Here is an 18838-nt window from a genome sequence, read left to right on the forward strand (position 1 = left end):
AAAGGGATGCTGAGGGGTGCATGTTAGTGAAGGTCAGTGGTGTTGGACTGTCCTGAGCAGTTTTGTTGCTGGGGGAGTGAATTTGTCCCCTTTAAATTTCCCGTGGGGTCCCTAGGTGACAGTTCTCCCTTCCTCTGAAAAACAGTAGTGCTAATCAAGAAGGAATCCATTGAAATCAGGGAATAAAGCCAGCCTGTGACATTAAGAAGGAGAAAGGTGCAGCGCTTGGTATCAGGTTTGGCCCAAGCTGTCTGATGGGGCTCAGCACCTTGTCCCCGGTGTGTGCCCTTTCTCTGCTCGTGGCTTGGGCCTGCCTGTGGCTTTGCTGGTCCTGCCTCTGTCCCGCAGCCGTGTGTCCATCCGGGATCCCGATGTGCTTGGGCTGACAGCTGAGCTGGGAACAGGCTTTTGCATTTGTCTGCTGTACAGGCAGGAGCGGGGTCTGTGCCGGGGGCAGAAGGGCCAGGCTGGAATTCAGGATCTCTCCCCTGATTGCTACTCCTGTGTCCTGGCCAGAGTTCACTCCCAGTAATTCAAATAGCAGGTAACTGCCCCTGCAATGTTTGCAGCAATGCTTGGTTGGGAATTAAAGTCCTGTTCTTGTCACATGTCATCTGCTTCCACCCAGAGGTGGCCACATAAAACCGGGCATTGAAAAGAGAGCAGAAGGGGCATAGAAGGCTTTTTTTTGGTTGTTTTTTTTGGCATATATTTGCATTCCCCCATTGGGTCTGCCCCCAGACCTACCCTGTGCTCCCCTTTCACCAGAGCTATCTGGGTCAAGCAGCTGCAGGAATAAGCCCTGACCTTGCAAGGTTCATTCTCCTCCATGGCTGAGGAAGGGGAAGATGCATGATGCACCTACTTGACCATGAGCTGACCTACCTGCTGGCATGTGGCTCCTGGTGGGCTCACCACTGCTGTGACAGCAGCCCTGTGCTCCTGGGCCAACCCCTTCCCCTCATCCCTTTGCAGGCAACATGTGAAAGGGGCTTTGCAGCCATGGAGGAAACACACCAGAAGAAGATCGAGGACCTGCAGCGGCAGCACCAGCGGGAGCTGGAGAAGCTGCGGGAGGAGAAGGATCGCCTGCTGGCAGAGGAGACAGCTGCCACCATTTCAGGTACAGGGACACATCAAAGGGTCCCTTGTGGCAGCTCTGTGTTGATGGGGACATAGGGATGATGTTTGCTCCATGGAGGAGCAGAGCAGGGATGAGATGAGGGCTGGGTGGGGAGCAAAGGGAGATGGGAAAGGGCTGGTGGGAGAGATGTTTTGGATGGAGGCCCATCTCCTGATCCTTATCCAGGTTTGGTGCCCATCTTCTTGGCTGTTGCGTGGTCTGATCTGTTTTCCATTCCAACTCAGAAAGGCATTAGTCATTCCTGTGGTTAATTTATTGACAATTCCTCACTGAATTCATTCTTCAGTGCCCCGGGGATTGTTAAAACGCTGGAGCTTGGGGTCTCTGCATTAGGAGTCCCACAGTCCAGGAAACAATGTGTGAATTGGACAATCATTTGAACTTGATGAAAAAATGGGATTTGCAGAACCCTGAATGCAGACTGAAGGGGCTGTGATGCAGTGGGAGCTTTGCTGGGATCATTCAGGTTTTTGTTCCTTTAAAAAACAAGTAAGAACTCAAAAAACCTTCCCATGAGTGGAGGGTGCTGGGTGCTAACTCTGTGCTGTCCCACGCAGCCATCGAAGCCATGAAGAACGCACACCGGGAGGAGCTGGAGCGAGAGCTGGAGAAGTCCCAGCGCTCCCAGATCAGCAGCGTCAACGCCGACATCGAGGCCCTCCGAAGGCAATACCTGTAAGACCATCATCATCCTCAGTCTGTCGCTGTCTTGTGGGGAGATCACGTGTGCGGGAGACTCTTCTCTCCCCTTTGATTTTGGCAATGGGTTGGGGCACACCTGCCATTGCAGGGGCCTCTTCCTTCCCAGCCCAGCTGCACCCACCGGAACCTCCTGGTTGCCCATAATCTTTCAGTCCTCAGATCAATGTTCCCACATTACCCACATTCAGCTGCTTTGTGGTCACCAAAAGTAGCAGATGTGCAGCCACGGTGCTGCTTTTCACGCAGCTGCAGTGGAAGGGTCGTTCAGCCAGATGTAACAGGCAAGGAGGAGGTGCTGAGCTTTTCGTGGCAAGGCTGTTCTCCCAGCTGGGACAGAGAAGGGTTGACTCGCTCCGGGCTCCCAAAGGGGGAGTATGCAGTCCTCATCCTCAGTGTTCAGATCCCTGTTGGGTTGTCCTGGGATGCTGAAGGAAGAGTGGGCATGGGGGGGTTTGTATGTGGAGAGGACACTACCCAGCGTGTGTTCCGCAGGGAGGAGCTGCAGTCGGTGCAGCGGGAGCTGGAGGTGCTCTCGGAGCAGTATTCACAGAAGTGTTTGGAGAATGCCCACCTGGCGCAGGCGCTGGAGGCTGAGAGGCAGGCCCTCCGCCAGTGCCAGCGGGAGAACCAGGAGCTCAACGCTCACAACCAGGTGAGGGTCCCCGCCATGCCCAGGGCAGCCAGCACGGGTGATGTTGGGCTCTGCTCCGAGCAGTGGCCGTGCTCCCCCTTCCCACAACGGCTCTCCTCCTCTTCCCAGGAGCTGAATAATCGCCTGGCTGAAGAGATCACACAACTGAGGAGCCTGCTGATGGGGGAGGGCGGGGGAGAGGCTGCTGGGTCGCCTCTCACGCAGGGCAAGGACGCCTACGAGCTGGAGGTGAGCTCTGCCGCGGCTGTGCCGAGGGGCACGTGGGTGGGCACATGTGCTGTGGCCCCTGGGAGCCATCCCATGTCACTGTGTCACAGCCATCTGTCCCTCTGACATCAGATCTGCGTGGCTGGTCAGCACTGTGCATGGTGGGCTGCAATGGGGCCAGGAGATTTTAGGGTCCTGATCTTCCCTCCTCACTGTGTCAAGTCAGACACTTGCTCTTCCTTCTCCAGTCTCTGCTTGTCCCCGGGGTCCAGTCCATGCAGAGCAGTGGGAATGAACTGAGGACTGTGCAGGGACCACATCAGTGGTGCAAGCTTGGCCAAGTTCCCAGGAGATTCAGGAGGAATTTTCTTGCATCAGAAGAAGGGTGAACCAGAGGCTTTGTGGGGCTGAGCCTCCAGCCCTGGCTCAGTTGTCACTGGGCACAGCGGGCGAGCATCTCGGGATCAAACTGCATTTGCTTGGGTGGAAAACATGCTGGGTTTGTTCCCACAGGTCCTGCTGCGGGTCAAAGAGTCTGAAATCCAGTATCTGAAGCAGGAGATCTGCTCCCTCAAAGACGAGCTGCAGACAGCACTGAGGGTAATGCCAGGGATGGTTCTGCAAGTCCTCTTTCTGTGCTCTGCTTCTGCATGTGTGTGTGTATGCGCTCTTAGGTTTCAGCCCACTTATACCCAGATTTGAAACAATATTCATTTTTTCCCCTGAATGGAATTCAATACCCATTTTCCTGTCATCAGTAGAGCACTCCACTGTGACTGTATCAATTTAGGACTTATTCCACAAAGGAGACAGTGTGGGAAAACATCCCCTTTAGTGTGATTTCCCCATTTTCTGTCACATCAAATCAGACTTAAATGGCAGAAATAATCAGCGTTAAGAGATCTGCCCAGCCTCGCAGCAGTGGATCTGGTTTGTTCTGGACAAGCCAAGGCCATTTCTGGGAATTCTGCTTGAATTCTGTGTGTTGGCTAAAATCAAAAGCCACAAACAATCCTGTAGCTGAGGGGCTGCCTGCACGGGCAGCACTGTGTGCTCGCCGTTGGCTCACAGCTTTCCGCCTGTCTCAAATCCTGTAGTCCCGTAACGCTGTTGGAAGCAGCTTCGAGGGTGTGTGTTGCCCCAGCCAAGCATTTCTCCTGCTGCCGGCTCTTCTTCCGTTGGCATTTGCCAAGCTCCTCTTCAGTGCATCCACAAACCCCTCGGCTCCAGCTGTCTGTCTGGCTCCATCGGGTTGTTCTTGTTCCCTTGCCAGGATAAGAAATACGCCAGCGACAAGTACAAAGACATCTACACGGAGCTGAGCATCGTGAAGGCCAAGGCAGACTGTGATATCAGCAGGTTGAAAGAGCAGCTGAAAGCAGCCACAGAAGCTCAGGGAGAGAAATCCCCTGTGAACACCACTGTATCGGGATATGGTCAGTCCTCCTCCAGCAGCTCTAAGTAGTCCTGGGTGTCCCGAGCTAACACGTGCATCCGGGCCTGAGTGTAGGACTTGGCCTTCCAGCCCACAGATGGGAAGCTGATGGGCTTTGAAGGCCTTCTGGCATTTTGCATCAGGAAAACCTTGTGATGCAGGGGGGCAGAGACCCTCAAAAGCTCCCTCTGCCTTTAGGGCGGTGCTGCTTGAGCCGGGCTCATCAGGACACCTGCCCGGGCTGGGAGGGCAGAGGAGCCCCAGCCCTGCAGGAATGCAGTGGGCACCAGGCTAACCCCACTTCTTTTGCTTCTTCCCAGATATTATGAAATCAAAAAGCAACCCTGATTTCTTGAAGAAAGACAGATCCAGTGTTAGCCGGCAACTAAGGAATATCAGGTCAAAGGTGAGCTCAGATCTCCTGCCCAGTGGGATGGGAATGGGGAGTGCCTACAGTACTCTCCAGTGGGGGTCCCAGGTGGGAAAAAATTGGTAGGGGAAGAAAATTGAGAATTTCCCAGTCACTAGTGCTGGCCTGGATGGTTTTTGACTGCAAAAGGGCTGACTGTGCAGCCAGGCAGGGCCCGATCCCCCACTCCTGACCCTGCTGAGCTGGAGGTGTGAAGCTGCTCCCTGCTTGGAAAAAAAGGATGAAGTTCACCCTGTTCTTTGGTCTTTCACAGGAGGACTATCCCAGTATTTGCTCCCTGTTTTCAGTTGAAATTGAAGTGGAAATATGCACATCATTATAGGTTTTAGGGTTCATGACTGCAAGATTTTTGGTCTTTCTGTGTGGCAACGATGCCTTGGTCCTGGGCCTATTTAACACACACTTTCCTTGTGTGTTACCATGGTGCAGATGGTCCTGTGCCTCTGTGGGCCTTCTGTGCTTGCTGTTGGTCCCAAAGCCCAGTGATGCTGTGCCAAGCTCTCCTTGGCAGCCAGTTACATCATATGGGACTACAGGGATAAAACAGGGCAAATAATGCTGATCAGGAGTCAGCATTAAACATAAGTCTGCTGGGAGGAAGATGAGCATGAACAAACCTGCTTTGCCTCTCACCTGGTGTCTCATGCTGATGTTTGAAGTGGTTGGGCCCTTGCAGGAGAGGCAAAAGGCTTCAAGCTCGGTGCCCACATGGGGAAACAGTCACTCCCAGAGCTCTGTGAGCGGCAGCTCCTCAGCTCGGGGTGCCTGCACTGCACCCAGTGAACACAGAGAGACCTCTGCACATTTTGGGGCAGCTCAGACCTGCTGGACCAGTCTGATATTGGGTTTCCCCTCACCACTTCAACTCAGATCACTTTTTCTGTGGTCTCTGTGTGTGTTGCTTGGTGGGAAAGGAGGAGAGGAGAGGAGAGCAAGCACGGTCTGTGCCTGGGTGCTGTCGCTGCGGGGCGGGGGCTGGGGCTGCGCCAGCGCCAATGCACTTGGGATTTATGAGCTTCTTGTTTTTTGTTTTTGTTTTTTTTTTTCTTTATTTTGCTTTTTCCTTCAACAGTCCGTTATTGAGCAGGTCTCATGGGATAACTGAAATGAACCCGAGTCCAGGTTCCCTGCCACGTAGGTAAACAAACCGGCACCCGCCCAGCGACGCAGCTGCCCACGGGAGCGGCCCAACTTTTGCATGCCCTGCTCACACCTCCACGGCAAACCAGAGCCCTTCTTCTCTTGATGACTGACCCGTTTATTTACGGCTAATTCTTTTCCTGGGGGAGGGGGGAAGGGAGGGGAGAAGTCACTGCACCCAGGATCTGTATGAAACACGGCCTCTCTGGCTCTTCCCAGGGGAATATGCCTTTCTGGTCTTCTGCTCCTCCCACCCTCTCCAACACAGCTCACCGACACGGAGAGGATTTGGGCATGGTGGGGCACGTTTTCCTGTTTGCTGTGTTGGGAGCGTGGGACACTGAGTGTGCACGCCTGAATGACTCTGCATGCCTCAGACTAAACTCCAGCACCATCCAGGTCTCACAGGAAAACACCCAGTTTGCTGTTAGCCAGGTGGAGGAATGGTCAGGGATGCCTGTAAGTGCATTTCCCACAACAGCCTGGAGCATGGGAAATGGTGACCCCTGCCTCAACTCCAGAGGATGATGTCCTGGGCTGCCTTAAATGTCCTTTGCCCATAATTGCTGCATCTTCAGGTTGATTAGGGCCTGAGCAAGAGTCTTCCTTGCCCAGTAACCTCTTCCTCCTGCTCTCCAGTTCTCCTCCAGCCCCCAGTGTCCACCCAGCTGCTCTCCATCCCTTGGCACTGCACCTCATCCCACACAGTGGCTTCCAAGCTCATCCAGCAAAAGGAGGGAGCTGTTGAGAAATGAGGCTGACCCAATGAGCCAGATATCTCCATTAACTGGAGCAATAGTTAAATTTACTGGCCTGTGGCAAAGACTGAGGTTGGAGCACCTGCAGAGGCAGTTTAGAGGAGAGGGGAGCTCCCAGCATGGTGACAGAGGGGTGGCTGGAGAGCCCCAGGAAGTGTGATGGAGGATCCCTTTATCTCAGATATCATCCCATATTAGTCTCACTTCATCAGGCTCCCCTCATCAGCAACTCAAATGGGTTGTGAGACTGCCTGGGGGCTGAATTTGCTGGAATTTGTACCATCAGGCAGAATGGTCTAATGATTCCTGGTGCCTCCTTCCATCTAATGAGAAATCAGATGCACGAACTGGAATGCACGGGTTGCTCCCATTTAAAGAGGCCCAAAGTAAACTTCCCTTAGGAAGTGTGTGCTCAGAGACTCACATCCCAGGAGACTCTGCTGCCCATTGGAAAGAAAGCACAGAGCATTTGGAAATTCAATCCAATTCAGTGCTTTCATTTCCGTGCTGCCTGGCAAAGCCGTTCTGTGTTTGTGGGTCTGTGGGAGGAAAAACATTTCCAGAAATACAGTAACCATGGGAATCTGCACAGCCTTGGGGCAAGTTTATCATGGAGTCCTGCCTTGATAAACACATGGGAAAAAAAAACCATCCAAAAAGTCTAACCTGCTGCTGTGATTGAACAGTCCTCTGGCACCACAGTCAGGGAAGGGAAAGGAAAAGGAGAGATGGCTGCCTGTTAATAGGATCATAAAGTCCCAGAATGGTGTGGGTTGGAAGGGATCTTAAAAATCATCCAGTTCTAACCCCCTGCCATGGGCAGGAACACCTTCCATTATCCCTGGTTGCTCCAAGCCCCATTCGACCTGGCCCTGAACGCTTCCAGGGATGGGAAAGCCACAGCTTCTTTGGGCAACCTGTGCCAGGGCCTCACCAGCCTCATAGGGAAGAATTCCTTCCCAATATCCCATCTAACCCTGCCCTCTGTCAGTGGGAAGCCATTCCCCTTGTCTTGTCACTTCATGCCCTTGTCCAGAGTCCCTCTCCAGCTCTCTTGAGCCCCTTTAGGTACAGGAAAGGGCTCTAAAGTCTCCCTGGAGCTTCCTTTTCTCCAGGTTGAACAATCCCAATTCCCTCAGCCTTTCCTTATAGGAGCTGAGTTCCATTCCTCCAGTCTGTGCCTTTGAAGGTGCAAGTCTTAGTCTGTAAAGCAAATAATGTTCCAGCTGCAGAGTGAATTCCTTGCAAGTTCCAAGGAACAGGCTGGCAGGCAGCTGTGCCAGCAGTGGGGCATGAAGGGGCAGAACCCTGGCTCTGGAGGCTGTTTTTAGGGGGGATGGCTGTGCCAAGTCATCCACAGCAAGCAGGGACAACTCATTTCCCAAGACTTTGCTCCCCTGAATCTCTCATGACACAGGTTTGAGGCTGGAGGAAGGAGAGAGGCTGGTGTTAGGTTGGTGTGTCCCCTCGGGCTGGTTTCAGCTTAAAGCTGACTTACAGGAGTCAAGCAATTTGTTTCTGGGTTTCTGCCCCTCTCATTGCTGTTCTCCTGGGTTCCCACATGTAGGTGAGGGATTTCACAGTTCCAAGTGCCAAGGGCTAGGAGGGCTGGCCTACGTGATGGTCAGCTGAGCGTTGTGCCTTGAAATCTGGATGCTGCATCTGAATTGGATCAGCCATCAGACCCTGCCAGACCTGAGCAGAATTTAGGAGTTGTCTGTCTAACCCTGGGCAGTCGAGGCAGTTTTGGCTTGGGATAACCCCAGGCTGGGATTAGAGTGGTTGAGATGGCCACTGGCAGCACACACCAGTTTCCAGGGCTCCTGGAGCAAATCCTGCATTGACCAGAGCCAGAACCGTCCCCATGGGTGCCACAGTGGTGCAGGAGGCAAGGAAGGACCAGTGTGCAGGTCCTGCTCAGCATCCTGGGGCTTTAGGGTACCAAATCCCAGCTTCATCAGAGGTTCCCATGGTGCCGGAGCTCTGCTGGAATTGCCCCATCCAGCACTGCACCAGGGGCCCAGGGGGTCATCTCCCAGTCAGCTAATCCCGCTTGCAGCATGGTGTGTGCCTCTCATTCGCTTCTCGTCCGTCGCCTGGTTCATTGCAATCTCACCCTCTCTCTAGGCACCAGTAACCGCCCTCCATAACCGTGTGTTTTCTCTCAGCATGTCCCACTAATCTCTCCGCCAAGGAGCCCATCCCTCCACTGCCTCGTCTCCTCTGCCTGAGCATCGCCCCCTCTCCGCGTGCCGGGCGCCCGCCCACGTCCCACGCTCTCTTGTCTTTTCTCTCTCCCAGAGTCTGAAGGAAGGTCTGACTGTGCAAGAACGCCTGAAGCTTTTTGAATCCAGGGACTTGAAGAAAGACTAGTTCTCCCCGCTCCGCTTGACCACGCGCACCTCCCAGCTTGAGGCAGCACAGCACCAGCACCGTTTGTCTCTCGTTCCTTACGACTGTCCTTGCTGTCGTTCGTCTTGAGGCTCCCGACGGGACCCGGCGCCGCGGTGGTGCCCCCCCCGCCGCCCCCTCGCCTCCCCGGCTCCTTTCCCTGCTTGTGAGATGCTCCAGAGACTCTGAGAGAGAGAGAGAGAGGAAGGGATTGGATTGGGGTTTTTCCCCCCCCTCTTCGGCGCTTTGTAGGAGAATCCTTTCTTTACTGTAAACCATTACACTAAGTGTCAGTATTAAGGCTCAGTAGCCTGTTAATAAGCTATAGCTCTGTCGTACCGGCCGCTCTGGTGTGCAAGCAGGGCCTGGGTGGTGTCGGCCAGACTGAGCTCTTACTGCTGTCTAGAGACCCAGTGCTCAGAGCACGCCAGGAGCCTGATCTAATCATTGATCTCGACTGCATTACTTGCACCTACAAGGGGGGAAAGCCCGGGGGAAGCCATTGGGGAGCGCGAGTCTGGAGGTACAACACTGACATCCCGCTGGAGAAGGATACAAGAAGTGATTCTCCTGCCCCGTGACTGTGCCGTATCCTGAATGTAGGTGCCACCGAAGCCTGGCGAGCTTTGGTGGCTGCCCAGGTGGTTTTGGATAGGGAGCTGCAGCTACTGAAGTGCACCAAGTCTGCCCCGTCGGCGCGTCTTTGCTCCCGTCTCGCTGGTGGTCGGAGTTGGTGCTCCAGGGGCTGAGCTGTAAGATCACTTTCTTGCTTCTGTTAGATCAAGCCCAGCACTCTCTTTTTTTGCTGTTACTCCCTTCCTCTCATTGAGTCCCGTGTATCCCAGGGTCTGTGCGCATGTGAAACTCCCTTTTCCTAGTCAAAGGAAAGTAGAGTAGAAAGTAGAGCCAATATTGACTGAAAATGCACAGTGCTCAATGCGTATAATGCTCCTTTTTTATCAGCTTCTTGAATTCAACTCTTCTTGTCAGCAGGGCAGCTCCTATTTTAATTCTTTAATCTTTTCCTGAAATAAAAGTCTCAAAACCAGTATGTGCTTCAGACCTTCTCAGTCCTAGTAGCTTTTGTATTTAAAATACACAGTTTAGCACCGTGAGGCCGATAAATGGATACAAACCAAAAGTGAGTTGAGGAGCTGGTAGCACTAGATGGTCGCAGCCAGCTGAGCAGAGGCTTCCTAGAAGAAGCCTGTGCTGTTTTGTAGCAGCTGCCCAGGTGTTGGGGCTTCATCCCGGGCTAAATTTCAAGATGCCACCTGGAAAGCCCCCAGGTCCTGCCTCGCCACTCACCAGGGCTGAAAGAGCTCTCCAGCATCTTGGCTTCCCAGCCCTGTTCATGTGCCAAGTGAACTGCGTCACATCAGGCTGGGATGTTAAAGGTACATCCTGGCCTTCACCAGGAGCAAAGATTCCTCTTGTCCTTGGGCACTCATCACGTGGTTGAGGCAGCTCTGTCTCCTTCCCTGCTGGTTTTGGGTCCGCTAGGTGGGCAGTGCAAGCGCAGCTCTCAGCACCACAGGGCTGGGGATGGACATCTCCAGTCCTGCCAGGCTGCACCACAAGAGTCGCCCTCATCCTCCTGCTTGGAGCAGCATCTCCCTTCCAGCCACCAGGCCCTCTGCAGGAGATGATGTCATCAGAACGTGGTGGGAATCAGGCTCTCGTCCAGCTTGTGTGGCCTTGCCATGGCCAAGTGCTCGGCTTGGATTCTCCCGGGGCACTCGTGGCAGCGCTCGGGTCCTGCCCACAGGAGCACCACTTGTCCCCAGACAAGATGTCAGCACCTGTCAGTGGGCAGAGAGCACATCCAGGGACACTCTTCTGCTGCGATGGTCTGCATGCCCCGGTGTGCATGGAAGTCCTGGAGATGGGAGCAGGGTAAGAAAGATGTCCTGGAGCATGGCTTGGTCACATCCAAAGTCATCTGTTCAGCTCTCAGCAGCGATAAGCTTTACACTTCATCTCTGGCTGCTCTGGGTCCTTGGTGAGCTGTGATGTCCCGGCAGAGGCTGTGGGATGCAGCATGGATGTGGAGTGGCATGTGGGCCTTGTCATTGTCATTGCTCTTCCCTTAGAAGATGTCACTGCCTCTGGGAGAACAGCGTCCTCCTCCTCCTCCTCTTCTCTTAAGACTTATGATGGGACTTCATCCTCTTTAGCCAACTGAGCAGAACGTGCTGGTCTCCTTCTTGCCATGTGGACCTTGACCCTTATGTCCCCCAGCAAACCCTGCTTTTCCTTTGGATGCTTCATTGGCTCAGGAGCCGTAATTCTAAGTGTGAGGACTGGCACTTGCTATTTGCATTGGCTCATTGGTGGCGTTGGGGACACAGGATGGGCCCTTTCTGATACAGGATCATGTTGCTGAGCTTTGGGAGGCTCCCCATGGAGAGAAGTTTTCTGCTGTACATTTGCTCATACCAAAAAAATCCTCTCTTGCAGCTTAGTGTCCTGCCTGGGACTAGTTATTGAGCCAAGTAAGAGCACTGGATTTCTTTGCCAGAAAGCTCCTGCTTCCAGGCTGATTTCTTAACATAGAGACCAGCTGTGCAGGTGGAGGGCACACATGAAGCAGATCATCCCCAGCTTTTGACTCAGCATCTGTAAATACATTAATATGATTTTTTTTTTTTTTAAGAAAGGGGTGAAGATGGGCAGCAAGACACTGGATGTGTTGGCAAAGCTCTGTGCTGAAGACAGGGAGGGTCCAGAGCTGCCCTTTCTGTGTGGTGCTCCAGCCCTAAATCACCCTGTGAAGAGAGGCTGGTGGGGGATATTCTTATTTATACACATATAAAAATATTACTGCTGGTTACTGGGGGGAGAAACAGCCCAGGGACACTTGTGGAGCTCTTGCTCCTTTCCTGTAGACATGTCCCTGGGCTAAGCAAGAGATTATAGAAACTTCTGGGCCACTTTTGTAAGTTCTTCACCCAAGGCACTGCACTGCATCTCTCTGGTGAGGCACTGCCAGGGATCCAGCAGCATCAGGAATGAAGCTGGATTTTTCTTCTCTCTTTCCACTATTTTTTTACCTTATTGTACAGAAAATGTCAGTCCTCACATCACCCCCCTCCCTCTTTTAGGGGCTCCCGGAAACATCTGTAAAAGGATTTGAATTAAGGATTACCCAGACTCTGTATGATCAGCTCCAGGGAATCAGCTGCTCAGAGGTTTCCTTTTGTTTAATCCATATTGGCCCAGACCTTCAAATTGCTTTAGAAAAGCAAAACAGGCAGGTTTGCTGGGGAAAAACAAACAAACAAAACACCCTGGCACTACCAGGTGTAGCTGAAATAAAAGGTGTTGGCTGGCAGGAGAACAGCCCCAGGGAACAGGGAGAACAACCACAGGGATGTGTGTGTGCAGGGATGGGGGGACCAGCCACCACTGTCAGGGCTTCAGTGGTGTTTAATAAACCAAATCAATTAATCTCATTGCTGAACTTATTGGTTGAAAATACTTCTCTCTAAGCCAGGGGGTCTTTAATGAACATGGTGGTGGTGTTCTCTTATTCAGTAAAGGGAGAACCTGCAGCACCAATAAAGAGCCAAAACCTGAAATTTTCCTGCAGAGAACAGTGCTTGAAAATAAGGTGGGGAGAGGGGCATGCAAAAAAGCCAGCTGGGAGGCTTATTACTCATAGCAGTGGTCCTTAGTTATCCTCTTTCTTCTTCCTGCTCCAGGCTTCATCTGTCTTTTGGGATTAATCAGTGGTTATTTAAATAGGAAAGTGTGTGGGCAAGCTGCTGCATTTTGCACCACTCCACACTATTGATAGCACTGACTTGGGTTTAGGAAAAGTCAAGTGCAGTGAAGGCACAGGCGTCTTCTCGTCAGCTCCAAGTAATCTTATTTTTTTCCTGAGTAAAATTTTCCTCCCATTTGCACCATCTCCCCTGAACTAGACTGAATCCTTCTTTAAATGTCACCTTTTCTTTGCCCACTTATAAAAAAAAAAAAAAAAAGAAGCAAGCTGTGTTCATTTGCTTCAAAACCAGAATTGTGTAGAACTGGTGCTGACTTGCAAACCAGAAAAGTCCCTATTTTTTTTTTGTTCTGTACCAGAGAACTGGGCTGCAGTAAAAGCTTCACCACCTCACACTGCAGAATATGTCACTTTTGTACTGACTGTACTTGATGGCACTTCCATGAGACCTTTGCATTTTTTTTCCTGGTTCAGATACTCAGTTTGTTGTGGACACTCAAGCACACACACGCTCGCTGTAGCTGACCTTTGCTCTGTAATTTTTTTCCATTTTTTAAAGAAAAAAAGCTTTGTTATTCTTCTCTTTAAAAAAAAAAAAAAAAAAAGGTAATTTAAAACCTGTATAGTGTTCCAAGCACGCAGTGTAAATATTTATTCCTCAGCAATTAGCAGAGGGTTCTCTTTTGCGACTGAGTTGTGGGTTTGATTTTTAAATCTTGTTCCACGTGCGGGTTGGGAAAGAAGCGATGAGTGTAACGTGTCCAACCCACCCTGTCTTCCCTGATAAACCATTTCTTTGGGGTTTTAGGACTGTTATAAATATATTTTCAAGCCTTTTCTGCTGACCTACTCCTTTAGTTATGAAGGTACCTGTCCAAAGATTGTGTACAGTCCCTTTGACCGCTGTAACCTACTTTGCTATAAATTTGGGTTATTTTTTTTCCATTCAGAGGACTCAGTAATCTTGTGTTTGAAAGTGGCATCGACGCCGTGCATGTGCAAACTGTTACCTGTTGTTATAGAGAGCAGCAACAACTCCTTGGTGTGACACAGCTCTCCTTGCACAGTCACCTGGGGCTGTCATGGTGAGCACAGTGAGCCCCCGGATTTGGGAGGCACCTGTAACACTGTGCTTCCTTGCTCAGCACATCTGGGATTCTCTTGGACTTCCCAAGGGATCCACAGCCCCTGCTGCACAGACTCCCATCCCACAGCAGTGTGGTGGTGCAGTGTGTGTAACCTCCAGCGTAGCTGTCCCTACAACGTAGTTACTCCTGAGCTGAACGTGATCCTGTAGTACAAACCACTTTTTAGAAGAGGATCCAACGTGCTGCTGCAGGAGCAGGGAGCACCAGGCTGGGAACAACGTGAGCCTGGCCTCAGTGTGAGGCTGCTAAAGAAACAGAGGGTGTGGGATTTACTAGAGAAACCTGATGAGCCAGACGAGTTGGTTCCAACTGAACTAACCCAGCTGGCCGTGAACTTGTAAATAATGGGTGCAATTACCATTGTGTTCTTCATGCTTTCTTCACCCTGTGTGCAGGACGACAGGAACACTCACTGTTTGTTCTAAACTAGAGACAGTAAAGCATGTAAAATACTAGAGACCATGGTAAGTAGAAAACAGGAATGCTCTGGCTTTGGCCTGGGTCTACCCTCCTGGGTCCTGGAGTTCTCGGTGGCTTGAGAGTTTAAAGAATCATTTGAAAGGATGAAGGTTTGGGGGGACAGAAGGAAGCTCTGCAAGGCTGTGGGTGGTGTCTGAGCAGGCTATTCAGGTACTTCACTACCCTATGGAAAAACAGCTTTGCCTTGGTTCTCTCAGAGAACAGTTTTACCCCACGACTGACCTGTAACCAGTGGGGACTTGTTCTGGGTTAACTCCATGGTCTGCCACTTGTACATGGAAATGACCCAAAGGAATTGTGAGCAAGGAGGGGACAAGAGTCATCTCTGTGATGAGGGGATGCAGCAGCCAGCCCTCCACCTCTGACCTGTGACGTGGCTGAGCAGCAAAGTGGCATCAGAGCCCGGGCAGTGCTGGGATGCTGCAGCCCCTGACCTCCCACACAGGGTATTTTCCCTCTGCAATGGGGAAGGGTGTGGGAGGCTCCTGTTTCTCAGTGTGCGTGAGCTCCTCTCTCCTTCCCTTCTCCCTTCCACTCCCAGTTTATTTCAGTGCTTTTTTAAGAGCCACCGTTCCCCATTGGCTGCTTGCTGTAATAGACACATCCCTCTTTCTCACAGTATTTATTCCTTACAAAACCTTGTGTGACATGCTAGGCTCCCCTGGATGTAGCTGATCATTTTTACTTTGTAAATATAATTACCTAACTTTACATTAACTATATCGTAATAAACTATTTTTGCACCACCCTTTGCGTGCCGTGTGTGAGGTGTTCTCTTCCAAAAAGAAGAACAGGGCAGAGGCCAGAGCCTGAAAATGAGGGAGCTGTTTGCTTTTATAGTCACACTTCGCAAAGGAAATGCAACAGGCAGCACTTTAATAAGCAGTAATTTATTTAGAGTGGTTTAAATCTAGTGCTGTTGAACGGGATTTACTAGAGAATGACCTTCCCCAAGTGCTTCTGTAGTTGCTGCACCACAGGTAACATCGTGTTCTTTCCTCCATCCGAACTTTCTCAGGCAGAACAGAACAAATCTACAATCTCTGGTGATATCCATGTATCCTAAATAACACCTAAGGACCTACAGGAATTGCAGGGCAAAAACCAAATGAGGATGTTGAGGTTTTCTGTGAAAATGGTTTATTTGGCAGTGCCAGTCACAGCACCGCTGGTAAAAAAACTGGTAACAGAATATCAAATAATCTCTCAACGTGAAAAAAGGTTAAAGCACTTTGTATTCAGTGTGAAACAATTCTTACACAGCCACTATTCAGAGTTTGAAATCCTTTGGTTTACACCATTTTTCTTCCACTCTGAGCTGCAGGGAGAGAGATGTCACCTCCCTCCCCTTGTTTTTCCTCCCTGCTGCTGCCAGCACAGGTGAGGTCACTGACCCAGACTAGGACATGGGTGTCCCAGCACCTGAATAAACCAGGGTTTCCAGACCTCTCCCAAAATGTGCGACCCAACTCCAGCCATGTCTGTTCTCCAGACAGACAGACCGACTGTTCCCAGAGAACAGTTTTCTCTTGTTTCCTTCCAGTCTTGCCTACACTTCCTTGCTGGAAGACAAGTCTGTCATTAGTATCTGTGCTCATTCTTTTACACCAGAGCTCTCTAGTAATCTTTAACCAAAAGAAACATATACACAGTCAAAACTTAGAAATTTCTGCCTATTTCCCACAAATTTCCTTTTACAAACTTTCAACAATTAATGCTAACAAGAAATGTAACTCAGGTGCTTAATCTATACAAACTCAAACTGCTGCAGCCCTCTAATCTCTCCTTTAGTTACTGGTGTAGAGGAGCCATTGTGACACAATTCCATTTGCAGTACCCCAAGTTGGCAAATGTGACTTTTACCACTGAAAAACCTGCCCAGGATGGTATGAACATACCTTGACTGCACCAAGGCACGGCAACGAGTCTGCCCAATGTTTTAATGCCTCTGAATGCAGCTCTGTCACTGTCATCCTCACAAAACAACTCACAAACAGGTGGGTCATTCCCTCTAGCACAGGAATGACCCGCGGCAAGGGATCTGTGGCATTTTAGGGCACTGAGCACTTCATTTTTCTGGAGGAGTTTACCCAAGTTGCACCCAGACGGATACAAAACAATTATGTCTACAAAAAATAATAAATTCGTGGTGTTATCTGTCAAGTGCTCCACCAGCCCTGTACGGCAGCTCAATCAGTTACTGACTTTGGGAAAAACGTAATTGGTGGGATTGTACTCTTCCCAAATCCTTTCGAACTCATCCAGAAAAGGCTTCACACACGCGGCGTCGTCCACGACGAGCACGTTCTCCCTGTTGCTCTGGATGGCCTGGGTGGTCCAGTTGAGGGAGCCCGTGATGAGCATCCTGCGGTCCACGATGGCGAACTTGTGGTGCATGAACCCGCCGTGCTGGTCGTGGCGCACCTGGATCCCTACAAAGACACGGCAGCTGTTGAGGGCTGTCCGAGCCTCCCCCGTGTCCCCGCTCCCCCCGCTCCCGGGGTCGGCGGCGCTCACCCGCGTGGCGCAGGCGGCCGATCTGGGAGCCGTGCAGCCCCATGTACTGCGCGTCCGTCACCAGGCGGACGCGGACCCCGCGGCGGTGCAGCAGCTGCACGGCTCGGGCGAGCTGCGGGCAGGAGAAGGCGAAGATGCAGAGGTCGAGGGAGCGGCGGGCGGAGAGGAGGCGCCGCACGAGGCGGCTCAGCGAGGTCTCGGCCCGCGGCAGTGGGCACGGGCAGGGCAGGGCGGGCGCGCCGGGCGCCTCGGCCAGCAGCGCCTCGAGGCAGCAGGGCCGGGACGGGAAGAACAGAACCTCCCGGAGCGGCCGCGGCCGCCGCCAGGCCGCCACCGCCAGCGCGGCCGCCGCCGCCGCCACGGCGAGAAGCGCGGCCCGAGGGAGCCCCGCGGGACTCCACATCCCACAGGACACACACCACAGGACACATCCCACAGGACACATCCCCCGGGAGCGGCGCGCAGGCGTGGGAGGCACCGGGGAGGGGCTGCCGGGCCTGGGCCTGAGCTTGAAACTGGGCCTGAGCCTGAGCCTGAGCCTGGGCCTTCCCCACACAGCAAAACCCCACACACCGAACCTTTCCCGAAACACTGAACCCTTTCCCATACACCAAACCTGCATGCACACACAAGCACTCATACACTGAACCCTTCCCTTCCCCACACATCCAACCCTTCCCCAAACACCGAACCCTTCCCTAAACACCGAACCTTTCCCGAAACATCAAACCCTTCCCCACACACCGAACTCTTCCCCAAACACCAAAACCCTTCCTCACATACACCAAAACCACACACACAGAACTGATCCCTTCCCCACACACCAAATCCTTCCCCACACAGCAAACCCTGCTCCAAACACCAAACCCCCAAACACCAAATCCTTCCCCATATACCCAACCCATCCCCAAGCACCAGCCCTTGTGCTGCAGATATGCAATAGGGACCCTAAAGATCATCCAGTCCCACCCCCTGCCATGGGCAGGGACACCTTCCACTAGCCCAGGTTGCTCCAAGCCCCATCCAACCTGGCCTTGGACACTTCCAGGGATGGGAAAGCCACAGCTTCTCTGGGCAACTTGTGCCAGGGCCTCTCCACTCTCACAGCCAAGAATTTCTTCCCAGTATCCCATCTAACCCTGACCTCTGTTAGTGGGAAGCCATTCCCCCTTGTCCTGTCACTTCATGCCCTTGTCACAAGTCCCTCTCCAGCTCTTCTGGAGAGGGAAAGGGCTCTGGAATGGGCTCTCAGGTCTCCCCAGAGCCTTCTCTTCTCCAGGCTGGACACCCCCAGCTCTCCCAGCCTGGCTGCAGAACAAAGGTGCTCCAGCACATGGAACATCTCTGCGGCCTCCTCCTAACTTGCTCCAGCAGCTCCACGTCCTTCTGATGTTGGGGTCCCACAGCTGGACACAGCACCCCACGTGGGGTCTCACAAGGGCAGGATAGAGGGGGACAATCACCTGCCTTGACCTGCTGGATCCTGCCCGGCTGAGGGGACAGGGGTGGCAGAACTGGTGCAAAAAGGCTTTGTCTCTGCCTGCACCCAGCAGTGACCCAGCGCTGGCACTCTGGCACTCGCCGCTCCCACCTCGCTCCCGGGTACGCGCTGCTCAGCCAGGCAGGAAAGGAAATCAGCTCGGAATAAAGAATTATCCTGCCTTAATCAGTTTGTCTCTAAGGCGTATCGTTTGGAGGGGAGGAGGGTGGTGAAAGATGTCTGCAGACATGACGTTTTGTTAATTAAGTTGTGCACATTCCAGCTATCGCTGACGGCAAAGGGAGCACCCGCGGCCTCAGCGAGCTGCAGGAACTTGCCCAGACAACTATTTGGTAATCCCACGTATAGATGTGTTCTGGCAGCCAAGCACATCTGGGTTATATGCTCACTGACTTAGCAGCTCTCCCCCTTCTTTCCTGTGGGCATTTTATAAGCGCTAAGTTAGTGGTTTCCTTGCCCTGGTTCAAAAATGATGTGTTATCCAGAGTCTAGTTGTCCATGACAGCCTTGTCAGGTCAGGATGAAGATGGAGCAACATCACATATGACTCACCAAGCACAAGGAAGAAGCAGCAGCCTCAGCCTTGACCTTGTGACCACCTTTTCA

General features: G+C 52.2%; 2 protein-coding genes across 9 annotated transcripts in view; one reads left to right on the forward strand and one right to left on the reverse strand.

Moving 5' to 3' along the window:
• MPRIP (myosin phosphatase Rho interacting protein) overlaps nucleotides 1–9907 on the forward strand; it is a 75524-nt gene extending 65617 nt beyond the window's left edge. For 4 of the 8 annotated variants that reach the window (XM_064673270.1, XM_064673271.1, XM_064673275.1 and 1 more), the window contains 8 exons: nucleotides 976–1123; nucleotides 1702–1819; nucleotides 2339–2498; nucleotides 2607–2726; nucleotides 3219–3305; nucleotides 3979–4141; nucleotides 4461–4546; nucleotides 8770–9907. In XM_064673270.1, coding sequence (XP_064529340.1) covers nucleotides 976–1123; nucleotides 1702–1819; nucleotides 2339–2498; nucleotides 2607–2726; nucleotides 3219–3305; nucleotides 3979–4141; nucleotides 4461–4546; nucleotides 8770–8841 — 954 coding nt within the window. In that variant the 3' untranslated portion in view covers nucleotides 8842–9907. Of the gene's footprint in view, nucleotides 1–975; nucleotides 1124–1701; nucleotides 1820–2338; nucleotides 2499–2606; nucleotides 2727–3218; nucleotides 3306–3978; nucleotides 4142–4460; nucleotides 4547–5642; nucleotides 5709–8769 lie in introns of all 8 variants that reach the window. The other 4 variants (XM_064673272.1, XM_064673278.1, XM_064673273.1 and 1 more) reach the window with 3 other exon arrangements.
• A 5430-nt stretch (nucleotides 9908–15337) lies between these two features.
• On the reverse strand, nucleotides 15338–17173 carry PLD6 (phospholipase D family member 6). Its single transcript, XM_064673288.1, has 2 exons — nucleotides 16732–17173; nucleotides 15338–16646 (listed from the first exon to the last, which is right to left on the reverse strand). The coding sequence occupies exons 1-2, from the start codon at nucleotides 17132–17134 to the stop codon at nucleotides 16408–16410; spliced, it is 642 nt and encodes a 213-aa protein (XP_064529358.1). The 5' UTR covers nucleotides 17135–17173; the 3' UTR covers nucleotides 15338–16407.
• Nucleotides 17174–18838: the final 1665 nt, after the last annotated feature.

This window comes from Pseudopipra pipra, chromosome 16 (genome assembly GCF_036250125.1).
Source record: "Pseudopipra pipra isolate bDixPip1 chromosome 16, bDixPip1.hap1, whole genome shotgun sequence".
NCBI classification, from domain to species: domain Eukaryota; kingdom Metazoa; phylum Chordata; class Aves; order Passeriformes; family Pipridae; genus Pseudopipra; species Pseudopipra pipra.